Source organism: Pseudochaenichthys georgianus, chromosome 4 (genome assembly GCF_902827115.2).
Source record: "Pseudochaenichthys georgianus chromosome 4, fPseGeo1.2, whole genome shotgun sequence".
In the NCBI taxonomy this organism is placed as follows: domain Eukaryota; kingdom Metazoa; phylum Chordata; class Actinopteri; order Perciformes; family Channichthyidae; genus Pseudochaenichthys; species Pseudochaenichthys georgianus.
This window is the reverse complement of record NC_047506.1, coordinates 43,725,758-43,749,589: the sequence shown is the minus strand read 5'-3', so window position 1 is coordinate 43,749,589 and position 23,832 is coordinate 43,725,758. Positions and strand designations below refer to the sequence as shown.

General features: G+C 43.2%; 1 protein-coding gene across 1 annotated transcript; it reads right to left on the bottom strand.

Annotated features, from left to right (window-relative positions):
* Positions 1–239: 239 nt before the first annotated feature.
* slco2a1 (solute carrier organic anion transporter family, member 2A1) lies at positions 240–21,212 on the bottom strand. The gene is made up of 14 exons (XM_034081918.1): positions 21,038–21,212; positions 15,815–15,952; positions 13,940–14,102; positions 13,322–13,531; positions 11,430–11,528; positions 11,214–11,353; positions 9,267–9,339; positions 9,022–9,186; positions 8,041–8,245; positions 6,436–6,583; positions 3,809–3,969; positions 3,551–3,615; positions 2,739–2,859; positions 240–1,304 (listed from the first exon to the last, which is right to left on the bottom strand). Exons 1-14 carry the CDS (start codon positions 21,089–21,091, stop codon positions 1,184–1,186), a joined length of 1,863 nt encoding a protein of 620 aa, XP_033937809.1. The 5' UTR covers positions 21,092–21,212; the 3' UTR covers positions 240–1,183.
* Positions 21,213–23,832: the final 2,620 nt, after the last annotated feature.

The window sequence follows — 23,832 nt, the reverse complement described above, 5'->3', positions numbered from 1 at the left end:
ATCGCTAGATTTCCAGTGTGTCAGTTTACTAATTGACACACAAGGTTGATCAAATATTACTTACCTAACCTGCAACGTTATCATAACTAGATTTTGACACATGGCCCCTCTAAAAGACACAGTATGAACACAATATTATTATTTTTTTAAATGCAGGACCCAGCTTAGTAGACATTACATTTATTTAAATTCCAAACCCAACTGACATGCAGCAAACTACTGAAGTAAAGAGTGTGATGTGTGAGGTATTTCTTTTTAATAAACAGTGTATGTCATGATATTTGAAAATTCATTGGCATTGCATTTAAAATAAAGTGTATATGATCATATATCAAATGAGTATTGCAGTACACATATGTCTCAATGTATGAGACAAACATCTATACAAAAATAAACTTAAATATTAAGCTAATACAGTTAATTAGTTACACAATATGTTCCCATTGGAAATAGAAACTTGAATAGATTCTACCGTACAGGAATAATATGATCTATCTGTGGTTAACTCTCTGCGCTGCCTCAGATGCATGTACAATATACTGAGGTACCACAGGTGAGCAGCTGACTGCTCAGACCTGGAAATAAGTGGGTCAGATTGTCAGAGTCTTTACAATCAGGAACTTTAAAGAAGTGATCTGTGGCATTGTGGTAAAGGTTTTCAGATGCATTCATTTAATTAATCATTTTCTAACAAAATATTTGATGTCCTGCAAAGGTTCCTTTTTCTCTTCTGATCATGTGTTTAGGTACACACTTGCAGCTTATTGAATTTATGTCAATGCATTGTTGAACATGCTGTATATATTTTTAATATATGTCTCGTATCTTTCTTATATATTTCTCGTGTAATTTTTTCCTATAACTAAAACTTAAGAGAATAGGCTAAGTGAAATGGTCCTAAAAGTACGTACATGACGGGGTCCCTTTATATTCTCTTTCCTTTCACTACTCTGAACCTCTGATCTAAAGCATCTGAAAACATTATACGTGTTCCCTTTTGGATCGATCTGACATCAACTCCACCCAGTGACGCAGCAGGTGGGAGGGGCTATAGGGGTGGAGGTCAGTGCAGGTCTGTGTGGGCAGTGGCTCTCCTGACGCAGCTCTGCTCTGCACATTGTTCCTCAACATGTCACACTGCTGCAGAGCTGTTAGAGACAGAGGCGGGGGTCCACAGGGACGCTCACAGGGGTCCGTCAGGCCTCTTCTCCAGACTGTACTCCTGAGTCCTCTTCGCCTTCCAGCCCAGCATCATCAGCAGCAAGATCCCCATCACCTTATAACCCACCTGTAAGCCCAAGTACCTACAGGGGTCAACACATACGCATACATGTCAGCAGTGATGTGGATGCTCTGGAAGCCCTGAGAGGAACACGTGTTTCCTCTCCTGTGTTTATGACTTAAAAAACATCTGTAAAAAGATGTGCCATAACAAACTCAAATGCATCACTGTTCTAAATAGGACTAAACGTGGCAGACTAGCCAATTCAAATACATTTAAAGCATAGAACAATACATCACCGTAATGTTACATAACGTGCATAACGTGCAATATCCCTCTGCATGAAGACATTTGAACTGACCGTGTATAAAACACGTTTTTTTATTCTCTTTGTAGAAGAGGTAGTGGTGCACTTCAGCCTTTTTAGGTGATATGAGTGTTGTAAGAACAAACACTTGTTTCTATTTTTATAGATGTACAAAAATTGAAGTGGTTACCCGTTACAAATACCTGTTACAAATACCTGTTACAAATACCTGTTACAAATACCTGTTACAAATACCTTGGTATCTGGCTTGATGATTGTCTCTCTTTTAAACTTCATGTCAATAACCTGCTTAAAAAGCTGAGGGTTAGGCTAGGTTTCTTTTTCAGAAACAAGTCCTGCTTCTCGCTTGAGGCCAGGAAAAGGCTCTGTGACCTTTGACCTGTGCTGGACTCTGGGGATCTGGTCTATATGAATGCACCTGCCCATTGCCTGGTCAAGTTAGATGCTGCGTATCACAGCGCACTGAGATTTGTGACAAACTGTAAAGCATTAACCCATCACTGTACCCTGTATGCAAGGGCTGGTTTGCCGGAGGCTCAGTCACTGGTACATTTTCATATACAAAGCCATGCTAGGGAAACTTCCATCTTATATCTGCTCCCTGATCTCACGGAGAATTGTAAGTGGCTCCTGCCTGAGATCGCATGCTGTGGTTTTATTAAATGTGCCAACTGCTAGGACTGTCTTAGGGAAGACAGCTTTTAGATGCAGCTCCTCTGTCTTGGAATAGTCTGCAAATTAAATGGAAACTGAACAATCTGGTGCCACTAAATGTTTTTAAAGCTCGGTTGGATGCTACTCAGTCGGAAGCTGTTGGTACCTGTTTATGTGGATAGTTATTGTAAATCCCTGTAATGATGCTGTAAAATGTCCTTTTTGTTGTTCTGTTTATGTTGTTATGTTTCATGTGGAACCTACTTGAGCAGGTCTCCCTTGAAAAAGAGATCAATGATCTCAATGGGATACACCTGGGTAAATAAAGGTTTGAAATGAAAACAAATATTTTTCCCTGGGAATTTTCTTTTTTTCAACCCATTTCCAAAATGAACATTTTTGGAATTTGGTTTTTCGTCTGTCCTTAAGTCAGTCAAAATCAGACTTAGATCAATCTAATCATTGTTTTCTTGCCTCTAAGGTGTTTTGTAAGGTGTGTTGCACTGCATTTGTGTATGTTCAGAGTTTTCGTACCGGTTCCTCAAGATGGTGTTGTCATAGTAACCACAGCTAAACTTCCTTCCACACACACGCTTCCACCAGATACACGACGTGTCAATGGCAGTCCCGAAGAGAGCAGGGGCAGGGAGCCAGGCTGAGGGGGGACAGAACGAGGGTGTAACATTTCTATCAACATGTGGTGGAGCTAGAGCCACTAGAGGGCACCACATCTGCTTCACATCTGATCAGTCATTCAGAGGTATGTTTAACAGCACTTCCTTGTGGCACCCAATCATCACAGTAAACAGAACCGTTCAGAGCCATTATGTGTGCAATAGTCATTCATTTCATTTCAATGTTTTATTGGAGCTCCTTTTCACCATGGATATTTATATATTGCTAATAACCATTGTTATTCTAACCACTGTTTCGATTCATAATAGTACATTTTCCATTGACACTTTTATTTTAAGTCACATTTTATTTCTACAATGTCACTTTATTACATGTTGCTGTATTCTGAAATGAGATACATTAACTGTGAAACTGTTGTAATAAAAACAAGATTAAATTATAAAATAATAATCGGTAACAGCAATAAAATAACTAGTTATTCATAACTATAGCATCACACACACACACACACACACACACACACACACACACACACACACACACACACACACACACACACACACACACACACACACACACACACACACACACACACACACACACACACACACACACACACACACACACACACACACACACACACACACACACACACACACACACACACACACACACACACACACACACACACACACAGTGTCTTGACTTACCTAATACTCTCATGAGTAGAAACTGAATTCCTATAGCAAATGACTTCTCTTCAGAGGAAACACATCTGACAGAAACAAATAAATATATCATCTTATAAAGTATTTATTGGCAACAACATTTAAATACGAGTTTGATAAAATCATTAGTAAGTGTTTGTAGTGGAGGAAAAGCAGATATCATTACATATGTTTTAATAGTTAAAATAAATGACAAAAGAATATGTGAATATACTGAAATGCATCGTCCTGCTTCCCTACCTGAGCACCATCATGTACATGGGGTTGTGCGTGAGGCAGGCGACCAGCGATGCCAGAGAGATGACCAGGATGACGGGGAGCAGCAAATGTGGGCAGTTGTTGGGACAGGGGGAAGGGCGGGCGCTCTGGCCCCCAGAGATGCACCTGCAGCTGGTGTACAGCTGGATCCACAAAGAAAGCAATGGGAATATTATACATTTATGTTATCTGTGCAAAGAGAATGAAAAACAACATTTTGCTTTGCTCGTTATTTTGTACCAAATCTGCTCTGAAATAAGCTTACTGGTGTTCTTGCCAAATGTGTTACATCAGAAGATTGAGGCTCTCACGTCTGTACGCCGAGTATTAGCTAGTTTAGCCTCAAGACTGGAAACAGGATTCTTTGCTCAAGAGATTCTGGTAGGCAAAATATTTAGTGTACAAAGGGACAGAGCCAGGTTAGCTCATCCCCTTGATGCCATTCTTTATTATGTGCTTAGCTGGTTACCTGCCTGGATCTTGCTTCAGGCTAAGCATCCAAGATTTGTATTGATCTTCTCAATTACTTCTCAGCAAGAAAGAGAATAAGCATATTCCCCAAAATGTAGAAACAAAATGAAGCTGGTCAATGATTTAAAAAAAGCCCAAAACATGGGGTAGTGTTTCTCTTCAGCCAACCCAACAAACTATGCAAATTGAAACACTTGGGTCACAGATGAAGTTTTGTTTTCAAAGGATTCAAGAAGTACAAGTACTGTCAGAGCCAGTGTGTCCGGATGTTGGGCATTTCCACTTCTCACATCACATGTGTGATACGCGCAGGATGCAGCATTGGTTTGTATTCATGTATAAAGCCATTTTAGGAAAGCTTCCACTGTACATATGTGCCAGGTCTGCTCCAGTGTGTGACTCTCACAGCCTCAGACCCAGTGCCTGGGTACGGGTCCAGGTTCCTGGGTACGGGTCTAGGTTCCTGGGTACGGGTCTAGGTTCCTGCTGTGCGGACTGAGGCTGGAAAAAGGAGTCTTTTTCATTATGGTCCTTGGTCTTGGAATGACCTTCAATCACGCCTCAAACTGAGGGCACTTGTCTCAATAGCATGTTTTAGATTGAAGTTGTCTGAAGTCCTTCCCACCAGCTGCTCTTGCAGTAATAAGTAGTGCACCTTTCTTACAGTCCTAATGTGCTCAATGTAGTGGCTGCTTTTTTGTCTTTTGTTTTCTTAGTTCTCTGTATTTTATATGTGTGTGTTATGTGTTATGTGTAACATTGCTGCCTTCTTGGCCAGGTCAGCATTGCAAATGAGATTCTATCTCAATGCTTTTATCTGGGTAACTAAAGGTTACATACAAATAAAAAATAAAATTCATCACTTGAATGAATTCACCTTTCTTGTGAACGTCTGAGTTAACAGAAAATAGACTATTATCAATCTGATATAATCTTGGGATTCATTCATTAAGATCGCTTCACCCATCAGTATCTGCAGTATTACAGAGGACACTTGGCAGACACGTATCTCCCAATGGAGGATTATTCACAAGCTTTGACATCTTAATTACGACGTGCTGTCTTTCTTTAAACACCTCCATGTTGTCCCGTGAGTGATAAGCATTGATTGGACATTGGACTGAGAGAGCTCTGTCTGCTCTGACTGATCCGCACGGGGAGCTCCTGCTGATGGAACACATGATGTAAGGCGCTCTGGGAATTGTGATTGTTTGAAGATATGTCACAAAGTCTAAAAGCTGTCATCCAATATGTGTCTCAAATCTAAATGACTCATCTAAGGCTACAGTTACTTTCAAGTATCCAAGCAACACTGCCTAACAATGTGTAACCTCTTGACTTCCTGAAGAGAAGATGTGTCTTGATGCAGTCTCTGCATTCCCCACACAGTGACAGATGAATGACACCGTTCCAGGCTGACTTACAGATCTGGTGATAGGAACCAGATACTTATCCCCAGATCCCACACTGAGAAAACGTTACAAGCTATTACTGAATGTGTTTTGAGCCGTTTCTCCTTTGTAATAAACGTATCTAGCATGCCTATCTTACAGTACATGATTCATTTGCATCTGGAAATTGCACTCATTACTGCTGATGAATTATTGTACAATGTTATTCTAGTGTTGCACAAAGATCTGCCAGGTTTAAAAAAGTCAGCTAAACGTCAAGTTGTATTTGTTCAGCCCCCTCACAAGCATGTCTTAAAGGGATAGTGCTTATTGTTTGAAGTGGGGTTGAATGTGAGGTCTGCGTATCTGTAGCCAGTGTGTTTCCTACAGTAGATAGCAGCCGGCATGCCCTCCAGTTTGGAGAAGCACACATCAGAGCCGTGCTGCTGTGGACAGTGACTTTCCAGGGTTATGGTTAGGGTCAGGGTTACGTTTAGTTAACCCTGACCCTATCCTGCTGCCTCATCAGGAATTGTGTTTGTGTGACTTCTGTGACTCTGAACATAACAATCACACAATGACACCAACAGCAGTACACCAGCAACTTCTGTAGTGCAGTGAACCTATTTTAAAATATAGCCCAACACATTTAGCCGCCGTGCCCATCTACATGGCTTCTGTGTTACGAGGTGTGTGCCGAGCGCCAGCTCCTGCTGGACATACACTGACTATAGACACTTTCCCCACCTGAACCCTGTGGGTGTTGTTGGGGTCTTTGGTGAAGTCGGTGCAGCCGGCATGGCAAGGAGAGATGTACTCCACACCGTCAGAGCCACACACGGGGTTGAAGGCGCTGGCAGGGCACGAGCAGTTGGAGTAGCACAGAGCTAGAGACCTGGGGGCGGCAGAGAACACGAGCTCAGAGCGGATGTGTGAGCAGGCCATGTGCCATTAGCATATTGATTCACATTAGTGTTACTGACTTGCTTCACTTCAATGTGTTTTAAATGTAATGCCATTTATACATACATTTAGCACAATTACATGTTTATAACAACATGTAATCTGCAAACTAGCCATTAGCTAATGCTGACAACATTAGTAACATAAACTCCCTTATGTGTGTTTTGGATGTTTTCTTTCCACCAGTCTGAAATAAAATGGTGTTTTTGTCTGTAGTGTCTTGCCTTAGTTAAAGCAAAGAGAAAGCACCATCTACACTACACTTTATAAACATGTATTTGTGGTTTCTGCAGTTTCATTCTATAGAGGAAAAGAAAAATCCAATTCCAACTTCATGAACGTTTAGCATTTTGTTTGGGCTTCAGTCAGACCATTAAAAGGCACCCTGTGGTGACACACACACACACAGACACACACACACACACACACACACACACACACACACACACACACACACACACACACACACACACACACCTAAAATGCGACTATTGACAGTTATTTGCACTAATGTATATATGTGTACTCTTGTAATATAATCTTCACCACTTTAAAGGTCCCATGACATGGCCATTTCTACTGATAATTATTCCAGGTCAGTGTGTGCGGAGATCCGCGGCTGAGAAAAGATAAGGGTGTGTGTGTGTGTGTGTGTTACGTCACTATGACCAGGAAGAAACACATGGAAAAAGAGAAATCCTCAGCGAGGTGTTCTGGGGCAGCAGACAGGTCTTCTCTGTGTTAGAGGTTTACTCCCTACAGGGTGTACTTGAGGGTGTGTGACTCTGCAGACCGGTCACATGCAGAGAAAGCTACAGAACACAAGGGGACGGGTGATAACCGGAAAAGCATGTCATGGGACCTTTAAAGTCTACTTGACTTGACTCACACCTGTGATCGTTGTTTTTTATATATTTGTTGTGTTGTTTTTATGTATGCCTCTTAATGTGTGTATAATGTGTATCTATATATATATATATGAGTATAATTAAGTGGGTGTACAGGTGTGTGTATACATATATGTATATATTTTGTTTATATGTGTGTTCTCTGGGATGGTGAGAAACAGCATTTGATCTCCCCATCTGTATCACACACAGAGGAATTGACAAAGAAGTTGACTTTGACTTTAGTGTTATGTTTAAAGGTTGGATTCCTTTGTATTAACTGGTCGACAGTTTTGAAAACACACTCATTTAATGATAGTGCCCAATACAATGCCAATGATGTCCTCCGTAAAGTCATGCACATTGACATACAGTCAGTGTACTGTATCTGAGTTAGTCTTGTGTATACACTCTGCTGGATGAGGCCGACGTCCCAACATCTAAACGCCCCCCTTTAGAAACAAAGCGGAGGACATCTTCACGAGAAGAGCTTCTCACTCACCCGTGCTGTGCGTTCTGGAAATGGTTGACCTCTGAAACATTCTGCGTGGGACAGCCCATGAAGAAGAGCGGCACAAAGAGGAGGGTGGATGTGGTCAGCATGGCAACAGAGAAGCGAGGGATGGTCTTCAGAGAGAGTCCCGCCCTCTTCATGATGACCCCGCCCATCAGCATCCCCACGGCTACAGCAGGCAGATTCACAGCACCTGGGAACCATCATCAGCTTAGTGGCCTCCACGTAACCATGGAAATTATATCCTTCATTCATCATTAGGGTAATTTCTTACTTTTACATTTTTCGACACTTTTGTTGTGTTAATGCATGTGACCATTGAGCAAGAATGTGAGGTTTCTTTTCCCTGAGGGGTTGCAGGTAAACCTCAGCTCTGATAGTGTGTAATAAAGTGCAGCCAGAGTACAGTCACATCTCCTATAGAGGCCCATGAAGGAGCTTTCATGGATAGCCCTAGATGGAGCCCTTTTCACATATTCACCCTGAAGGCCATTACATACTAGTCTTCTGTTCTCCTGCACAAAGCTCTCATGAGCAGGACTGGAGTTGGCTTCAAGGTGTTAGTCAGTGTAAGTGAACATTTAATATGAATTGTCCCTGTGATACCCTTACAGGGGGATGCACAGGGGTTCATGTGTCCATAGGGGTTTACTGCACACCCTGAGCTATTTTATTCGTTTGCTGAAACAAATGATAGATGTAGTCTTGGCAGTGCTGCAAAAGGGAAAAGGCAGCGGAAACCCAAAAATGATTTTCATATTTGAAAAGATGACGGTGCAAACCTAAATCAGTGGCCATTGGGCAAAAGAGCTGATTATTAAAACTCCTCCAAAGTGTTCATAATGGTTTCATACATGACCTGAGCTAGACGTACGGCTGGCATTGACTGCAAGCACTGAAGGGGCAACAGCAATCTACATTAGCTTTCCTTTAATTCCATCTTCATGTTGACACTTTTGCAGTACCTACCTACGAGCAGGCTGCTGTAGGCGAGGGAGGCGCCGTACTGCCGCTCCAGGAACTTGTTGAGGAACGTAGCGAGCCCGGCGATCACTGACGAGAAGCAGCACTGAGCCAGGACCAGCATCAGGAAGAGAGGGCTCAGCAGCAGGTGCACAAACATCCTGGGAAACACTGGTCACAACCAAAAACACATGACTTCAGAGAAAGTTCTTATTTATCCGATACAAGATGTCTGAATATAATAAACTTACTTTTCAGGAAATCAAGTAAAGAGACATCTGGCTTCTTGAAGTCATCATTCAGGTCAGTTTCACTTCTCATCCCCTGGAGAACAACATGCAGTGTGAACTATGGGATGTGCTGTAGAGAACACTATTCTACCACGACAGGACAGTGCCTTCAGGTGGCCTCTTCCTCAACACTGCCGACATGTTTCACATCTTTTGATATCAAATGAGTAGATGTAGATGTTATGTACAACTCATAACACATCTTGGGCAAAGCTGAGAGAGACATCATTTGGTTTCACAAAGACGTGGGGGAAAAAAATCTGTCTTGCTCTTTTATATTTTTGTAAAGGTCAACAAATGATCACAAGTACAAATCAATTATTGGGAAATGAAATGTGTTCAGTGACAGTTTCCTTGTGCCTTATAGCTGGTGAAAACCCAGAGAAAGAAAGACAAGTGTAATGTAGCCAGCCAGCCAGCAGCCAGCCAGCCAGCCAGCCAGCAGCCAGCCAGCCAGCCAGCCAGCCAGCCAGCCAGCCAGCCAGCAGCCAGCCAGCAGCCAGCCAGCAGCCAGCCAGCAGCCAGCAGCCAGCCAGCCAGCCAGCAGCCAGCCAGCCAGCAGCCAGCCAGCAGCCAGCAGCCAGCAGCCAGCCAGCAGCCAGCCAGCAGCCAGCCAGCCAGCAGCCAGCCAGCCAGCAGCCAGCCAGCCAGCCAGCCAGCCAGCAGCCAGCCAGCCAGCCAGCCAGCCAGCCAGCCAGCCAGCCAGCCAGCCAGCAGCCAGCCAGCAGCCAGCCAGCCAGCAGCCAGCCAGCAGCCAGCCAGCCAGCCAGCAGCCAGCCAGCAGCCAGCCAGCAGCCAGCCAGCAGCCAGCCAGCCAGCCAGCCAGCCAGCCAGCCAACCAGCAGCCAGCCAGCAGCCAGCTAGCAGCCAGCCAGCAGCCAGCCAGCCAGCCAGCCAGCCAGCAGCCAGCCAGCAGCCAGCCAGCCAGCAGCCAGCCAGCCAGCAGCCAGCCAGCAGCCAGCCAGCCAGCCAGCCAGCCAGCAGCCAGCAGCCAGCCAGCCAGCAGCCAGCCAGCCAGCCAGCCAGCAGCCAGCCAGCAGCCAGCAGCCAGCCAGCCAGCAGCCAGCCAGCTGATGTTCCGCTGTAATGGTGGTGGACTCATCAGAACAGTGTGGGCGAGCTGACCTATCAGAGCATAGTGGGCTCACAGGGAGGGGGGGGGGGGGGAGCTCCAACAAGCCGTTTAGGACAGAGTGAATACACAGACTATACAGAGATGCTGTGAGAAACCAATGTGAGTTTGGAACATTGAACAATGTAAATCTATTCTAGTCGACCTCAACAATGGAGTTATGATCAGTAGAGATGGCCGTGACACGGGACCTTAAACAGGACCTGCAGGTTTATGGGAGTTGGTTCCAGATATCTGGAGCATAATAACTGAACGCTGCTTCTCCATGTTTAGTTCTGACTCTGACAGAAAGCAGACCAGTCTCTGAAGACCTGAGAGTTCTGGATGGTTCATATCGTAGCAGGAGATCACACATGTATGTTGGCCCTAAACCATTCAACGCTTTATAAACCAGCAGCAGTATAATGGTCTCAGGCCAGCCCTTGGCCCAGACCTACAATAAGTCACTCACAAGATACAGAGTAAGAGACTCAACATTAACACAAAGCAACATCAACATGACCAACAGAGACTCATCAACTACAAAGAGATGCAGAAAGGCTGCAAAGTGACACGAATACATTACCAACAACAACAACAACAACAACAACGACAACGAAAAAGGGCAAAACATTTACAAAGAGACACAAAAATAACCACAAAGAGACACCAAACATCAACAACAACAACAACAACAACAACAACAACAACAACAACAACAACAACAATAGGCCTAGCACTATAAAGTCATTAAACAGGACCTCTTTGTTCCACACATCTCTCTGAGTAAGGCTTACTTGATCCTCTGAAGGCATTCTCCGGGGGAAGAAGAAGTAGGGGATGGAGGTGAGGAAGAGGAAGCCGGCGGCGATGAGCAGGCCCAGCCACCAGGCTCCCACCCAGCGGGGGTCCGTCTGCCTCAGCTCCTGCTCTACTCCTGCACCAAACAGCATGTAACACCGTCAGCAGACACATCTCTCTAGCTAGAACCGAATGGACGGAACGTTACATACCAAAGCCAGTCTTGTCCACGTCCACATAGATCCGCAGCATGACGGAGCCCATCAAGTAGCCAATGGCAGGCCCGAACACAGACACTGCAAACAGGATGGCTGCGGATGATAGGGAGGCTGTGAGGAAGAGTTTCTGAAGGACTGCGGAGGGAGTCAGGTTTCTAGATATGTGTTGTTATGTGTTATCAACATGGTATTCTTTGGCAAACAATGAACATTTAGTGTGAGTGTATTTTGGCTTTAAGAATCAATGGCCCTTAATTAAAAAAAAAAGAGTTTGAGGTTTCCATTATTCAAATCAATATCTAACCTGGTTCTAGAAGGTTCCACCTGCAGAGACGAAGCCAGGGCTGCTCTGAAGCGTTTGACCTCTTTGTTTTCCCTTTTCTGTGTTTAAGATGATTGAGTCTTAAGTGGGAGTGTTCGTGCATTTTTTTAATTTTATTCCAAAAAATATTTGATTTGTCCGAACCCATTTATTTTGAGTCTATGGTCCAAATGTGTCTAAATGAAAAACATGTTTCTGTGACAAAACTTCTTATCTAATCATCTGTACAATTGAACTTTTGTGTGTTAAAACTAATTATAATTTCACAGTTTGAACAAAGTCATTATTTTGTGTTCTGTCTGAGGATCAATAAATATCAAATTATTATTGTTATTTCATTAATGATTATTTTTCACCAATAAAACGGAACTGCAAATCATTTTTGCCATCTGGGATATGAACCCTTAAACCCAATACCTGGATAACTTCCTTTAAATTCCAAGGTGAAAAAATACTGTATATTGAAATAAATGGATTACATTCTCACAGAGTGACCTGGGATAACTGTGAGACTGCGGTCTCTTGGTCCATCACTCTTGCGGCTTTCACACCAGCGCTTTTCAGTTTCTAGCTCCGAGCGGGAGCTTTTCTGGTTCAGCTCCGGTTTCCCTTTTCAGCTCCCGCTCTGTGCACACCGCCCACTGGCGCCCCAGAGCTGCCCTTGCTGCGTCATGACGTCACCGTTTACATCGCTGATTTGCCCCCCAACGGCAGCCATTACGGCAGCTCACAACAACAACTGCGTTGGGTCGATGATCGTGTTGCTTTTAATCACACGAAGCCAGAATAAATTGAATAGCGACTTCTCCAACCTTATGCTTTGCTCCAGAGTGCCGTGGTTCATTGTTTATTAATGTGTTTCTGCAGCATTTACCGACCGCTGCAGTGCTGCTCTTCCACGGGAGTTCATTCTCCCGTTAGCTCCCGTTAGCTCACACTGCAGCGGCCGCTCTAAAGTATTCACTGTCCGACTCACACAAGCAGCTGATGCATATCCCCAGTTCCCCTTAGCCTAAGTGCATGTGTGTCAGTCTGAATTGACACTGTTTGGTATCACAACGCTGTTATGAAAGTTTCTCTGGTATAAAACGGGTGATGTTGGCATAGCAACCGAAGCTAAACTGACTACTTGCATCCGATAGCTGCAATAATACAAAACAACACGTCTGCCTCTCTCCACAATGATCGATAACAGCGAACGGATGGTCAAAGTAAGGCACAAATAAACAGAATCACACGAAGCCTGGTTAGTGTTGCCTGACTTTATAAAGTGTGTTTATAAGCACTACTGCTTGTTGGCAGGCATAACAGTCGACCCATGGGAGGTGGGTTTAGTTTCCTGCACGCCTCGACATAAGAGAGACGTAAGCGACGTCACCTCTTAGCTCCAAAGCTCTTGCCTCTGGACCGACACTTTTTTGGAGCTGGAAATGAAGCGGATTCCGGAGCTAAGAGCCGGCGCAGCTCCGGTGTGAACTGGAAAACCCGGCGCTTTTCAGGCTCTAGCTCCGAGCCGGAGCTGAAAAGGCGCTGGTGTGAAAGGGGCATCTGAGCTACAGTTCACCTATGTAAAGGGGGGAGTTCCCGGGCCCGGCGAAGTCATCGATGTAGGAGATCCCAAAGGGCTGGATGGGTACGGAGCCCACCCCGAACAGCAGCTGGGCGCCGGCCATCAGCAGCCACAGCTTGTTGGAGTCGGCCAGGCGCCGCGTCTCGTTCCGACCACAGGACTCTTCACTGGAGTTCCTCTGCAGGTTACAGATGTCATGGCGGTCTGGATCATAGCGGGCGGAGAGAGGAAGAGAAGGGGGAAAGAAAGTGAATGACATGCCAGTGGAGGCAGAAGTCCTTTCATTCCCTCAAGTTCCTCCTTTGTCTGGAGGCAACATTAAAGAGGAAACAGGGACATTGGTATTATAAATGAAATGCCCTGAGAGGTAACTCTAATTCAGTTTTCTTTTGATCTATAGAAAGTTCAGCTCGAGATAGATCATCAGCAACACTTTGTAAATATTGCTGAAAAGTACACAAAGCCAAATTCTGGCCACTGAAGATTGCAACTTTGTCGACAAACCCCTTAAGTAAAGTCTCATAAATGGCACTGACGTGTATTTGTACTCTCCTCTGGAATCACGCTCGCTCTCACGGCCGTGGAGGCAGAGATATTGGTTCTGAGTCTTACTGTGTAGAACAGAGTCGTATTCGTAGGACTGGGATACGAAGTGAGGTAAGGTCAGCATCAAGGCGCTGACAGCCATCAGAAATCCTCCGATTCCAATCAGGCGAGGACGGTGGACCCGATTTCCAAAGTAGCTCACGAACACGATGAGCACACTGTTACTGATCTAGGAGAGAGAACAGAGGGCTGCTGTCACATCCACCCCGTCACCCCCGCCTCCAGTTAGCTCTCACAGTTAGCCCTCACAGTTAGCTCTCACAGCTAGCTCTCACAGTTAGCTCTCACAGTTAGCTCTCACAGCTAGCCCTCACAGTTAGCTCTCACAGCTAGCTCTCACAGCTAGCTCTCACAGTTAGCTCTCACAGCTAGCTCTCACAGTTTGCTCTCACAGTTAGCTCTCACAGCTAGCTCTCACAGTTAGCTCTCACAGTTAGCTCTCACAGTTAGCTCTCACAGCTAGCTCTCACAGCTAGCTCTCACAGCTAGCTCTCACAGTTAGCTCTCACAGCTAGCTCTCACAGTTAGCCCTCACAGTTTGCTCTCACAGTTTGCTCTCACAGTTAGCTCTCACAGCTAGCTCTCACAGTTAGCTCTCACAGTTAGCTCTCACAGTTAGCTCTCACAGCTAGCTCTCACAGTTAGCCAACATCACTAATAGACTCTTCAAACTCAATATGGACATGACCAAGGTTGCACTGTAATCTGTACAGGGGTCTGCATTAAACCAAGGCTAGTTCAAAAGTAGTTTCAGAATTGTAGATGAAGCAATCAATTATGTAATTATTTAAAGAAAATGCACTTGGCTGTTATAACACATTTCGATAATGTAACTTTTTCAATGGATAATGTTATGATGTAAACAAGTATGCCTTTTTTCTCTGCAGTTTCAAATGTGTAAGTAGATGACATGAATAATACTGTGAGCATCATGTGAGCCTGCTTGTTGATGCTGATTCCATCATTATAGATGTGAACTGGAGGCTGCAGTTATCTCTGATCCCTATACATGATAACCAGAGGGAACCCGCCCATGCCCATTCTGATTGGTTGTTGCATTTAAATTAATTTACACCAGATCTCAGATGACATTGATCAGAAAACAGAAGCTGCAGGAGATAGTCTGATATCATTCAATGTCTGCATTGAGATAGCATTACAAATCTAATTTGAAATGAACAGAAAAGTTGACCCTATTAACATTTTAAAGTCAAAATAATCGGAGAGACAAAAATCCTTTGAAACATTTCAAGCTGCATGGTGTTGGTTTGACCACTATGTGGCAGTATACAGCTGTACACACTGAAGTGCTGTACACACCACTCCTGAGAGGACTATGTGACTCTTTAGGGTCTCAGTGCAGGGCCATTACACCCGGACAGTGAACTGAGAGATGAGTGATTCTGTAATGCTGAGGAAGTGCAGAGACTCCAAGACATCTCTCAGAACTCCGTATGCATTACACGTAGACACATTAACATACACATACCATAAACATCTATCATGCAGACCTCATTTCTTGAGGCTTTGTTTTATCTCCGTTTACATAAAATGTCCTTCAATTAAAAAGGATTTCCTAATTTCAAAATCCTGAAAGGATTCTAGCTTCAAAAGAATGTAATAACTGCACACATTTCACCTGCTAACATAGTGATATAAATAGGGCCTGGTGACCCTTGGGCACGCATACTTAAAACATGAACACAACTGGACATCTTATCATCTCCTTGACCCCGTATCTGTACTCAAACTGTGGCCTGACTCCAGGAAGTGTGCTTGTGATATGTTGCTTGTTCTCCAGTTCCTCTTCCTTCATCAGAATCCTTGACATAAAGCTATCATGATGTCAGGCTGTGAGGCGGTGTTATTCTTGGCTCCTACCTCGTGCAGGGAGGAAATGGTTCCTGAGGAGTAGCTGCTGAGGCCGTAGCGTCTCTCGATGGTGCTGATGGTGCTCTTGAAGTAGGCGCTGTACAGCAGCTGGGACAGCTGCAGGAGGCCATGGCACAGGACAAACATCTGGACAGAGACAGGAGGCATGAGGCTCCAAAGCAGGTCATAGTCATACGTGTGGAATGTAATGTGAGAGACACTAGTCTGTACTCACAGACGCAGATCACCTTACACTGTATAACACTGGCCCTGATGACTCTGGCATTAACATGAGTAAAACCTTTTCTCAGGTTGCTTTCATTATCTTGCCTCTTGCATGTTTCCCCTCACATTCTGATATGTGGGAGATGAACTGGATGCGCTCCCGGTGACCTGGAGGAGCCACTCCGTGTGTCAGGAGGCGCTCACACTCACTTGGCTTGGGGGGTCATGAATGCCCCGAATGACGCTGGAGAGCCATGTTGAGATTAGGAGTGAAATGCTAATAAAACAGAGATAAACCCAAGCTTTCAGTTGTTTACCGGCTGCCAGGTCGGCCGGGGGATAAACTACGAACTCCACTTTAGAACTCCCATTAAAGCTTGGCTTTACAATAGACGCTTTTGCAAATATTTTCTCATATTTTTTTATTTTGGATCAAATGGATCAATTTATTCAGGAAGGCAACGAGCCCCTTTTCTGTGTGAAGTAAATTCAAATGAAACATTAGAGGTGCAGAGTGTTCCTGTAACACAGCTTCAAGTCCATTTAAAATCCACTTCAAGATGTTGGCCTGATATTTGTTATTGCAGATAGCGCTGGTTAGAAAACATCACATGTCAGAGACAAGTCTGGAAAATACGTCATCCGATGAAGTACAACATGTCAGTGTGAGAAAAGGCCAAGAGTGTTTTGCTTCCAATCAATACTAATGTCAGAATACAGCAGGACCATTTGTCTAGAACAGATGGAGATGTTGGACAGTGTTGAAACTTGGATAATATTCATCGAGACATAAATAGATCTATAGACAATACAATAAGAAATAAAGGCAGCGAATACAACTGGTGCAGAACGTTCAGTGTTTCAACAGCATGTCACTAGGACGCAGGATTTATTATTTATCCTCACTGTTAACACAAGTGATTTAAAAGCCTATTTGTTCGTGCTGGTTCCAGAGTTGGATCGTCCGTGGATTATGTACATATTTATCCTTTCCAAACACTCTCAGCTCCGTCTGTCTGAGCAGCATTGTCCCAGCCTTCGCCCTGCTGTGAGGGGAAGAATGGAGGGAAGTTCACACTTGAGTTTCAAACGTCTTCATTTCAGCGACACGTGCCGTCACTATGATGCTGGATACAAATGTTTTTAGTTTGTTTGCAACAATATGCCTGACCTACTTGGTAAAAAAAATAAAGGAAGCTTAGTGGAAGAAGTCTCTCACTTGAAAGAAGATAAAGCAACAGAATGACCTTCCTTCACTGTGGAAAAAGGAAACGGGATTTACTGCACAATAGATCAAAGGGTTCAATCTTTTTGGAAATAATGGTCGTAGAAAATCCAACCAACAAGTTTGATACAAAGCTGTTGATGATGAACATGTGCATATGTTGTGTACTGTAAACATGACATGTTGTGTACATGTAAACGGTTTACAGTTTAGATGGGGGGGGGGGGGGGGCAGAGAGAAGTGTCTTTCTGAAGTCTTGTTGTCTGACAAATTAGGCTGCAGCAGTCTGTATTTGTTTCCAGTCTGTTTGCTCAGCTAAGCTAACTAGCTGTTGGCGTTAACCTTATCCTGGACCAATATACCCAGGTTTCCTGTCAAATATAGCAAATTGTAAACACATTTCCTAAATCTGTAAAAGAAAAATGCAAATGATGTATGATGCAAAATGATGTAAATGCAGGGCCGTCCCTGGCCAACTTGGGGCCCCAAGCGACTGATGTCGCGTTCACACCAAAGAGAGTGCTTAGTGCCGGGAACTTTTACCCCCATTTGTAGTGCCTGCTAGAGAGGTGGTACCAAAAAAGTACCAAAAAAGTAGCAATTTCTATTGGCTGGTTGAATTGCAAAACACGTAAAACTCTGAAAAGTTTTTTGAAGCCGCCATTGTATTTGCTGGCATTAGCATTATTAGCATTAGCCCAGCGCACCAACGCAGAGCGACTAACTTATGGCAACACAAAAGAAAACATGGGAGCGGTGGAGATGAGGAGGTGTCGGCGTTCTGGCGATTTACTGGGAAGGCTTCAGTAGAAGCTGCTGTTCCCAACTCCGGGGACTTCCGGCCGGGGACTTCGGGCGGCAGTATACGCCGTGAAGTTGATTGCAGCCTGCCAGTAAACCCAAAGCAGAAGAAGAAGAAGTGACGTCAGCGGCTCATTTGCGTAATCTTCCCTCAGGGAAAAGTACTCCGGTGTGAACGCGATTGGTACTTTGCAAATATAATTCCTGTTTATTATTATTATCAATAGTTACTTTTTTATACAGTGAGGTAAATGTCTGCATTTCCTGCCAAATACTTGCCTCAAAAAGATTAAAATATAATTAATGCAAATAAACTCCTTCTACTAATAATCATAATCAATTCAATAATATAAATACTATATTGTTTTATTATAATATAGTTGTAATATAGTCAAGACAAAACATGCTTATTATGCTCAAAAACTGATATTTCTTAAATCTGTATTCTAGTTCCCTCTGTCAGCAATGTGTCAACAACTACACACACATTCCTATCAGTATTTCTCTGTGTTGTGGTTGGCATGATGATGACTGCAGGAGTTAAGGGGAGAGGCTGAGCGTCACCATGAAATGTGCAAATTGACATAAAAATGAATAAAAGGGGAAAAAATGCTCCATGTTTTTTAGGCTGTAAACTTTAACCGTTATGTAAGCCAACTAGACCAACAGTGTATCCTCCTCCTCCTGTACATTAGCAGATAAAAGGCATCACATACTTGAATGAATGGTAAATAAAGAATGCTGGAAATAACTGCATCTCCATTAGCCTGTATGCTCTGCAGAGACTGCCTTCTTCATGTCGTGAATTGCAGCTGATGTTTTAATATGTCAATTGGGGGGTTGGGGGTGCGCCGAGAGCTGCGCCGAGAGCTGCGCCGAGCTCATAAGCCGAGGCCCCCTGCGCGATGTGAGGCCCCATGCAGGCCTCACATTGGATGATCGGCCTGTGGGGAGGGACGGCCCTGCACTAATGCAACACATGGTTAACTGGTGCAAAGAGATGAAACCCAAAGCAGAAGAAGAGTGTGCAACAAGAGGACGTGATTAAAAGAGATGAACCTCAAATGGCAAAGACATGGCAATAGACCTTTCTGATTGTTTTGTGTCTTGGTGTGAGGAAGGTGGATGTTGATTTCAAATTCTGTTTCCATAGAAACGGTCACATTTAGCCTTTTTTTTCATTTATAACTTTTCCACGTCAGCTAAGCATACACACTTGTTTGAGATATGTTAGTATCTTTGCACATTGTTGCATTTCCACTGAGGATTTTTTTAAGCGCAACACCAATAATCTACAAAATGCTCTTAACCATTACTGGAACGCTGTGACACAGCTCTGAACGTGATGAACATGCTCGGTGCGCTGAGGTGAGGAGAGAAGAGAAGCTTGCATATCCCGAGGTTCAGGGTGTGATCATGGCGCACCAGCAGCACACACTTGGCTGGATATGGCACATATCCAAAAGGAGAATTTGATAGTGCAGACTAGGTGTAGCCCACGGAAGATAAGTACAACGCTGCTGAAAAAAACAATCACAATGTCCTGCAAATAGAGGGCCAAAAGCTGTACGGCATGTAGGCCTACCACCGTCAAGAACAGGCGGATATGATCCGTGTGAAACGGTTGCTCTCAGCCTGACTCTGAAGGTGTTCGGTTTCATGTGTTAAGCAACTCGGACAATTTTCTACTCTTTAATTGCAACTGCTGGACAGGAGGTCAACAGTGACCCAGAGTTCTGGCTGCACACTTTGACTTCATTCACCTGCTGCTTTGATGCAGAACTACTCCCACTGTGTCAATATACACAGCTTTGAACTTCAGGTGCATTCAAACTGTGCAGGATGTGCGAAATTCCACTGAGCACTCTCAGTCTGCCTGATGTGATCATGTCCGTTTCACTGCCCCCACCCTCTCTGGATTTGTACCCCTTGGTATCAACAGATAAAGGCTTTAAAGTGAAGACTTAAATGATCAACAGGAAAGGATTTGCAGAAAGTAGACCCACCACAGTCTGCGTGAGAGGGAAAGTTTTTAAATCACCTTTTGGAAATGTGAAAGTTGCTTAAGTGGTCTCGTCCGAACTGTCAGAACATGTCATTTCTCGCTGACTTTTGCCTCATTGTTACTCACAGCCCTGAACAAAGTGTTTCTCTTCCATTATTACTATGGGGGGGGGGGGGGGCATTTCTCCCACCAGTCAGTTTTCACTGAGACTTCTAATATTACAGCCAGAGGTGCACTGGACACAGCAGCCAAACAAAAGAAACTTGAGTCACAACTGACACCGATGTTTTCAATACAAAATGTGTCCAAACTCATCTGATGTTATTGAGGCATTTTCTAAGCAAAACAACTTTATCTAGTGTGAGGAATTTCAAGTGTGAGTATGTGATGCTTTATTTGATACCTTCATTACTGTAAATCATCTGTGATCCTTTCTGATGTTTAACAGACCACAATCATAAGAGGAAACTAAAATCATCAGTTTCATCGATTTTGTTCTTTTGTTCAATTTTCATTGGCATGAACATTTGGCATTAGGACTAATCTTTAAAACGTTAAATGATTATTAATACAATCATTACAATTATTGTATTGTGCTGAAATAGTGGAGGTAACATAAGTCATACATCTTTTGACTTTAAAAGCAAAGCAAACATTTTCTTCGTTTTACATTTTTTTTTTTAAATACTGAAAAAACATTCAGAATCTCTTCTCCTGAGCTATTCCACCTAAAGTTGTTGCAGACACCAATACATTGAATATTGTAAAGCCCTTTGCCTCACCTCGCACGAAGCTTTATTTGCTCTTAGGCAACACTACACATAATACACATAATACTGTGTTCTGAGAAAAAAGAACAATGAAATAACTTTTCTTTTTGTTTCTTAGCATTATTATAATCTTTGAAACGTTAAATCTTCTAAAAAAAAATCCAGCCCGTGTTCCAGAAGCAGTGAAACATTCCCGGTCAGCCTACCTTAATGCTGCGGTTCAGCCTCTTCTTCGTGTGTTTGGGGCAGACTTTGTCCATGGTCGCGCTCTCGGTCTGTGTGCTCGCGCTCACTGACTGCTTCTTATGACTGCTGCTGGTGATGTAATTACTCTCTCTCCATGCGCAATTGTTTTGAAAGTTCTGAATTGAGAACAGAAAGTCCTCGCGCTGATTGGCTGAGTCACGTTCGCGCGAGCGTGTGCAACACACCTGGGAGAGCAGTGACTCATGGAGAGATTCGACTGAGTCTTCTTCTCCATTCATTTAAAGTGCATGGTGTCAGTGTGAAGAGTTCGTATGGTTTCAGATGCCCTGCTCTCAGCAGATCAACAGGCTTAATGCTTCATTAAGTTTGGAATGCGGCCCGCTAATGAGTGAAGGCCAGAGAGAGAGGACTCTTCGGGGGATAATTCTATTATAAATAGTTATGATCTAAGGAGCGTTTTTGACTACTTCATGTGGTAACTTAACCAAGTTATTTTCCTCCATCTTTTTTCATCTTAATAAAAAATGTCATGTGGTAACTAATCCAAGTATCAACATTTACCATTAATGTACCTTATTCATTTATGTTACTTTTGATTACCTCAATATAAAATAATAAAATACAATGTTTTTGACCTAAGTGTATTATGTAAGAAATAGAACAAGGTGACCTTAGAAAAGAAGAAACCAAGATATTTAGGACCACAATTATTTTATTTATAGGAAAAGCTGCTTTTCATGAAGCATATTCAGGCAGGAGCCTACACACCAACACTCAGGGGCGCCGCCAGGGATTTTGGGCCCCATGAAAATATATCACATTGGGCCCCACCAACAGGCCACTTTGTTTATAAATTACCTCGAGGGCCGTACCAAATGGTCTATAGGTCCGTATACGGCCCGGGGGCCGGAGGTTCCCCACCCCTGCTTTAATATAAGTATTAGTATTAATATCATAACCAAAATGTCTGTGATTAACATTTTGTTTACAGACTGATCACTCAATGCTTCAAACTGTCCATCATCCTAAATAGACTACAAGCAGTTTTTTGTTTTATATAGATCATTGGCTATGTGGGAAAATACTGTGTTTTAAATGTATAATTTAAATTAGATTTAAATTATACATTATACAGCTAGATTAGTTAGCTTTTTTGTTATATATATATTGTATTCCAGTCTCCCTTCAGATATGTTAAGTGGCATGTCATTCAACACAATGCTGCTCACCTCCTTCAGTTGGGAGAAAAGCTGGTTCAGGTTCAGCCTTATGGGGGGACAGGGCTGCTGAGCCTAAAGATGGATCTGTTGGACCTGGCACCGGGGGGAGGGACAACTGATTTAGTATGAATAGGCGCTAAAAATGTGCCTGCATTTATTAAAGGTAGGTAGGTAAGAATGGAGAAACCAGCTCAAGTGCGCTAGAATTTGAAAATACACAACCGGAAAAAATCTGCCCCTTCCTTCAGAGTTCCTTACAGAGCCCCTCCTCGAACACACACGAACACGCACATGACCAATGAGGGCACGAGATAAGCTTGTGCACAGATGGAAGGCTGACAGGCAGATGGAAATAATTTTTCTAAAAGTCCAGTCATTTGCCGGGCCAGCTCAGATGATTGGTCGTGCTTTTTACAGCGCCACGGCTTCCACAGATGACATTTTTTTATGTATTTATTGTCAAAGCATTTAATATATTCATTGCTATCGGGATGTTAAGAGCGTTCCATGGAATATAACAAAAAGTGTTTCTGAAGTGAATTACCTACCATACGATTAAATATCAGCTAAAAGAGCAGTGAAATTAAAGACCTCTGCATTTTCTGTAAAGATATTAACAGTACTTAATGTCAGCTTAGTAAACAAAAAAACATTAGCTAACAGACTAATTTCCACCACTCATGGACTACACCCACCTTTTCTTGTGAAAAACTGGGTGACATACTGTCGCCCTTTAGTCCCTCTCTCTTGTCTTTCTCTCCTTTCTCTTCTTTGCTTAGAGCCTGACTTTGTTGGTCGTTGAAACATGGTACAACACACGTATGTAGGCTAGCATCCCTCCTCACCTGCTTTCACTCTCTGCAAGTGCCGGTGCCGCACCGCGTTTGGAGGGAGGACCGAACCATTACATGCAAATAGAAGGGGGTGTACAGAGGCTTTGGGTAATTAACTTTTGGAAGAAAATAAGTTAAATGAATCGTAAGTTTAGTGAGTAATTTATCAATATAACGTTCTATTAATGTTAATTATTGAGGATTGATGAAAGGTTACTTACATTTTTTTTCTTAATGTTCTGAATATTTTGGGGCCCCTGTCAGTCATGGGCCCTTAGAATCGTCCTAACTTTTCACCCCCTTACGGCGCCCCTGCCAACACTGACACATGAGCACGTATACTACAGTTTAAAAAGCACAGCCACCTCTGTAATGCCGTAATGACAATCTGAATAACCTATAACCAAGTACCTCGAAATAATGACTTTGTATCAAACTTGTTATTTTTGAGATACTATGAGTCAATATTTTTTAAACATTTAAAATTGATTCACGGATGTTTGTCATTATTTAGAGATGCTAATGATTTTGTTATGAGTCCAAGTTATCGTCTTATTTTTCTTTCTTTTACTGGCAGAAATGGGCTTCCAAATTCAAACTAAAAGACAGAACACCGCTAAAAAGGCTAAAACTACAACCCTTAATGTATGGATATACTGTATGAATAGCACTGTCAATAATACCGTTTTAATAAATGCCAAATCTTTATCTTTAAATGTGTGTTGGCCTGTAGTCAGCTTT

Bases quoted from the DNA above. Each gene is read 5' to 3' on its own strand.
- slco2a1 (XM_034081918.1), bottom strand. From the start codon at position 21,091: ATGGACAAAGTCTGCCCCAAACACACGAAGAAGAGGCTGAACCGCAGC. The intron at 9,187-9,266 runs GTAAGTTTATTA...GGTTGTGACCAG, and splicing joins TTTACTTGATTTCCTGAAAA to TGTTTCCCAGGATGTTTGTG. The intron at 3,616-3,808 runs GTAGGGAAGCAG...TGTTTCTGTCAG, and splicing joins ATGTACATGATGGTGCTCAG to ATGTGTTTCCTCTGAAGAGA.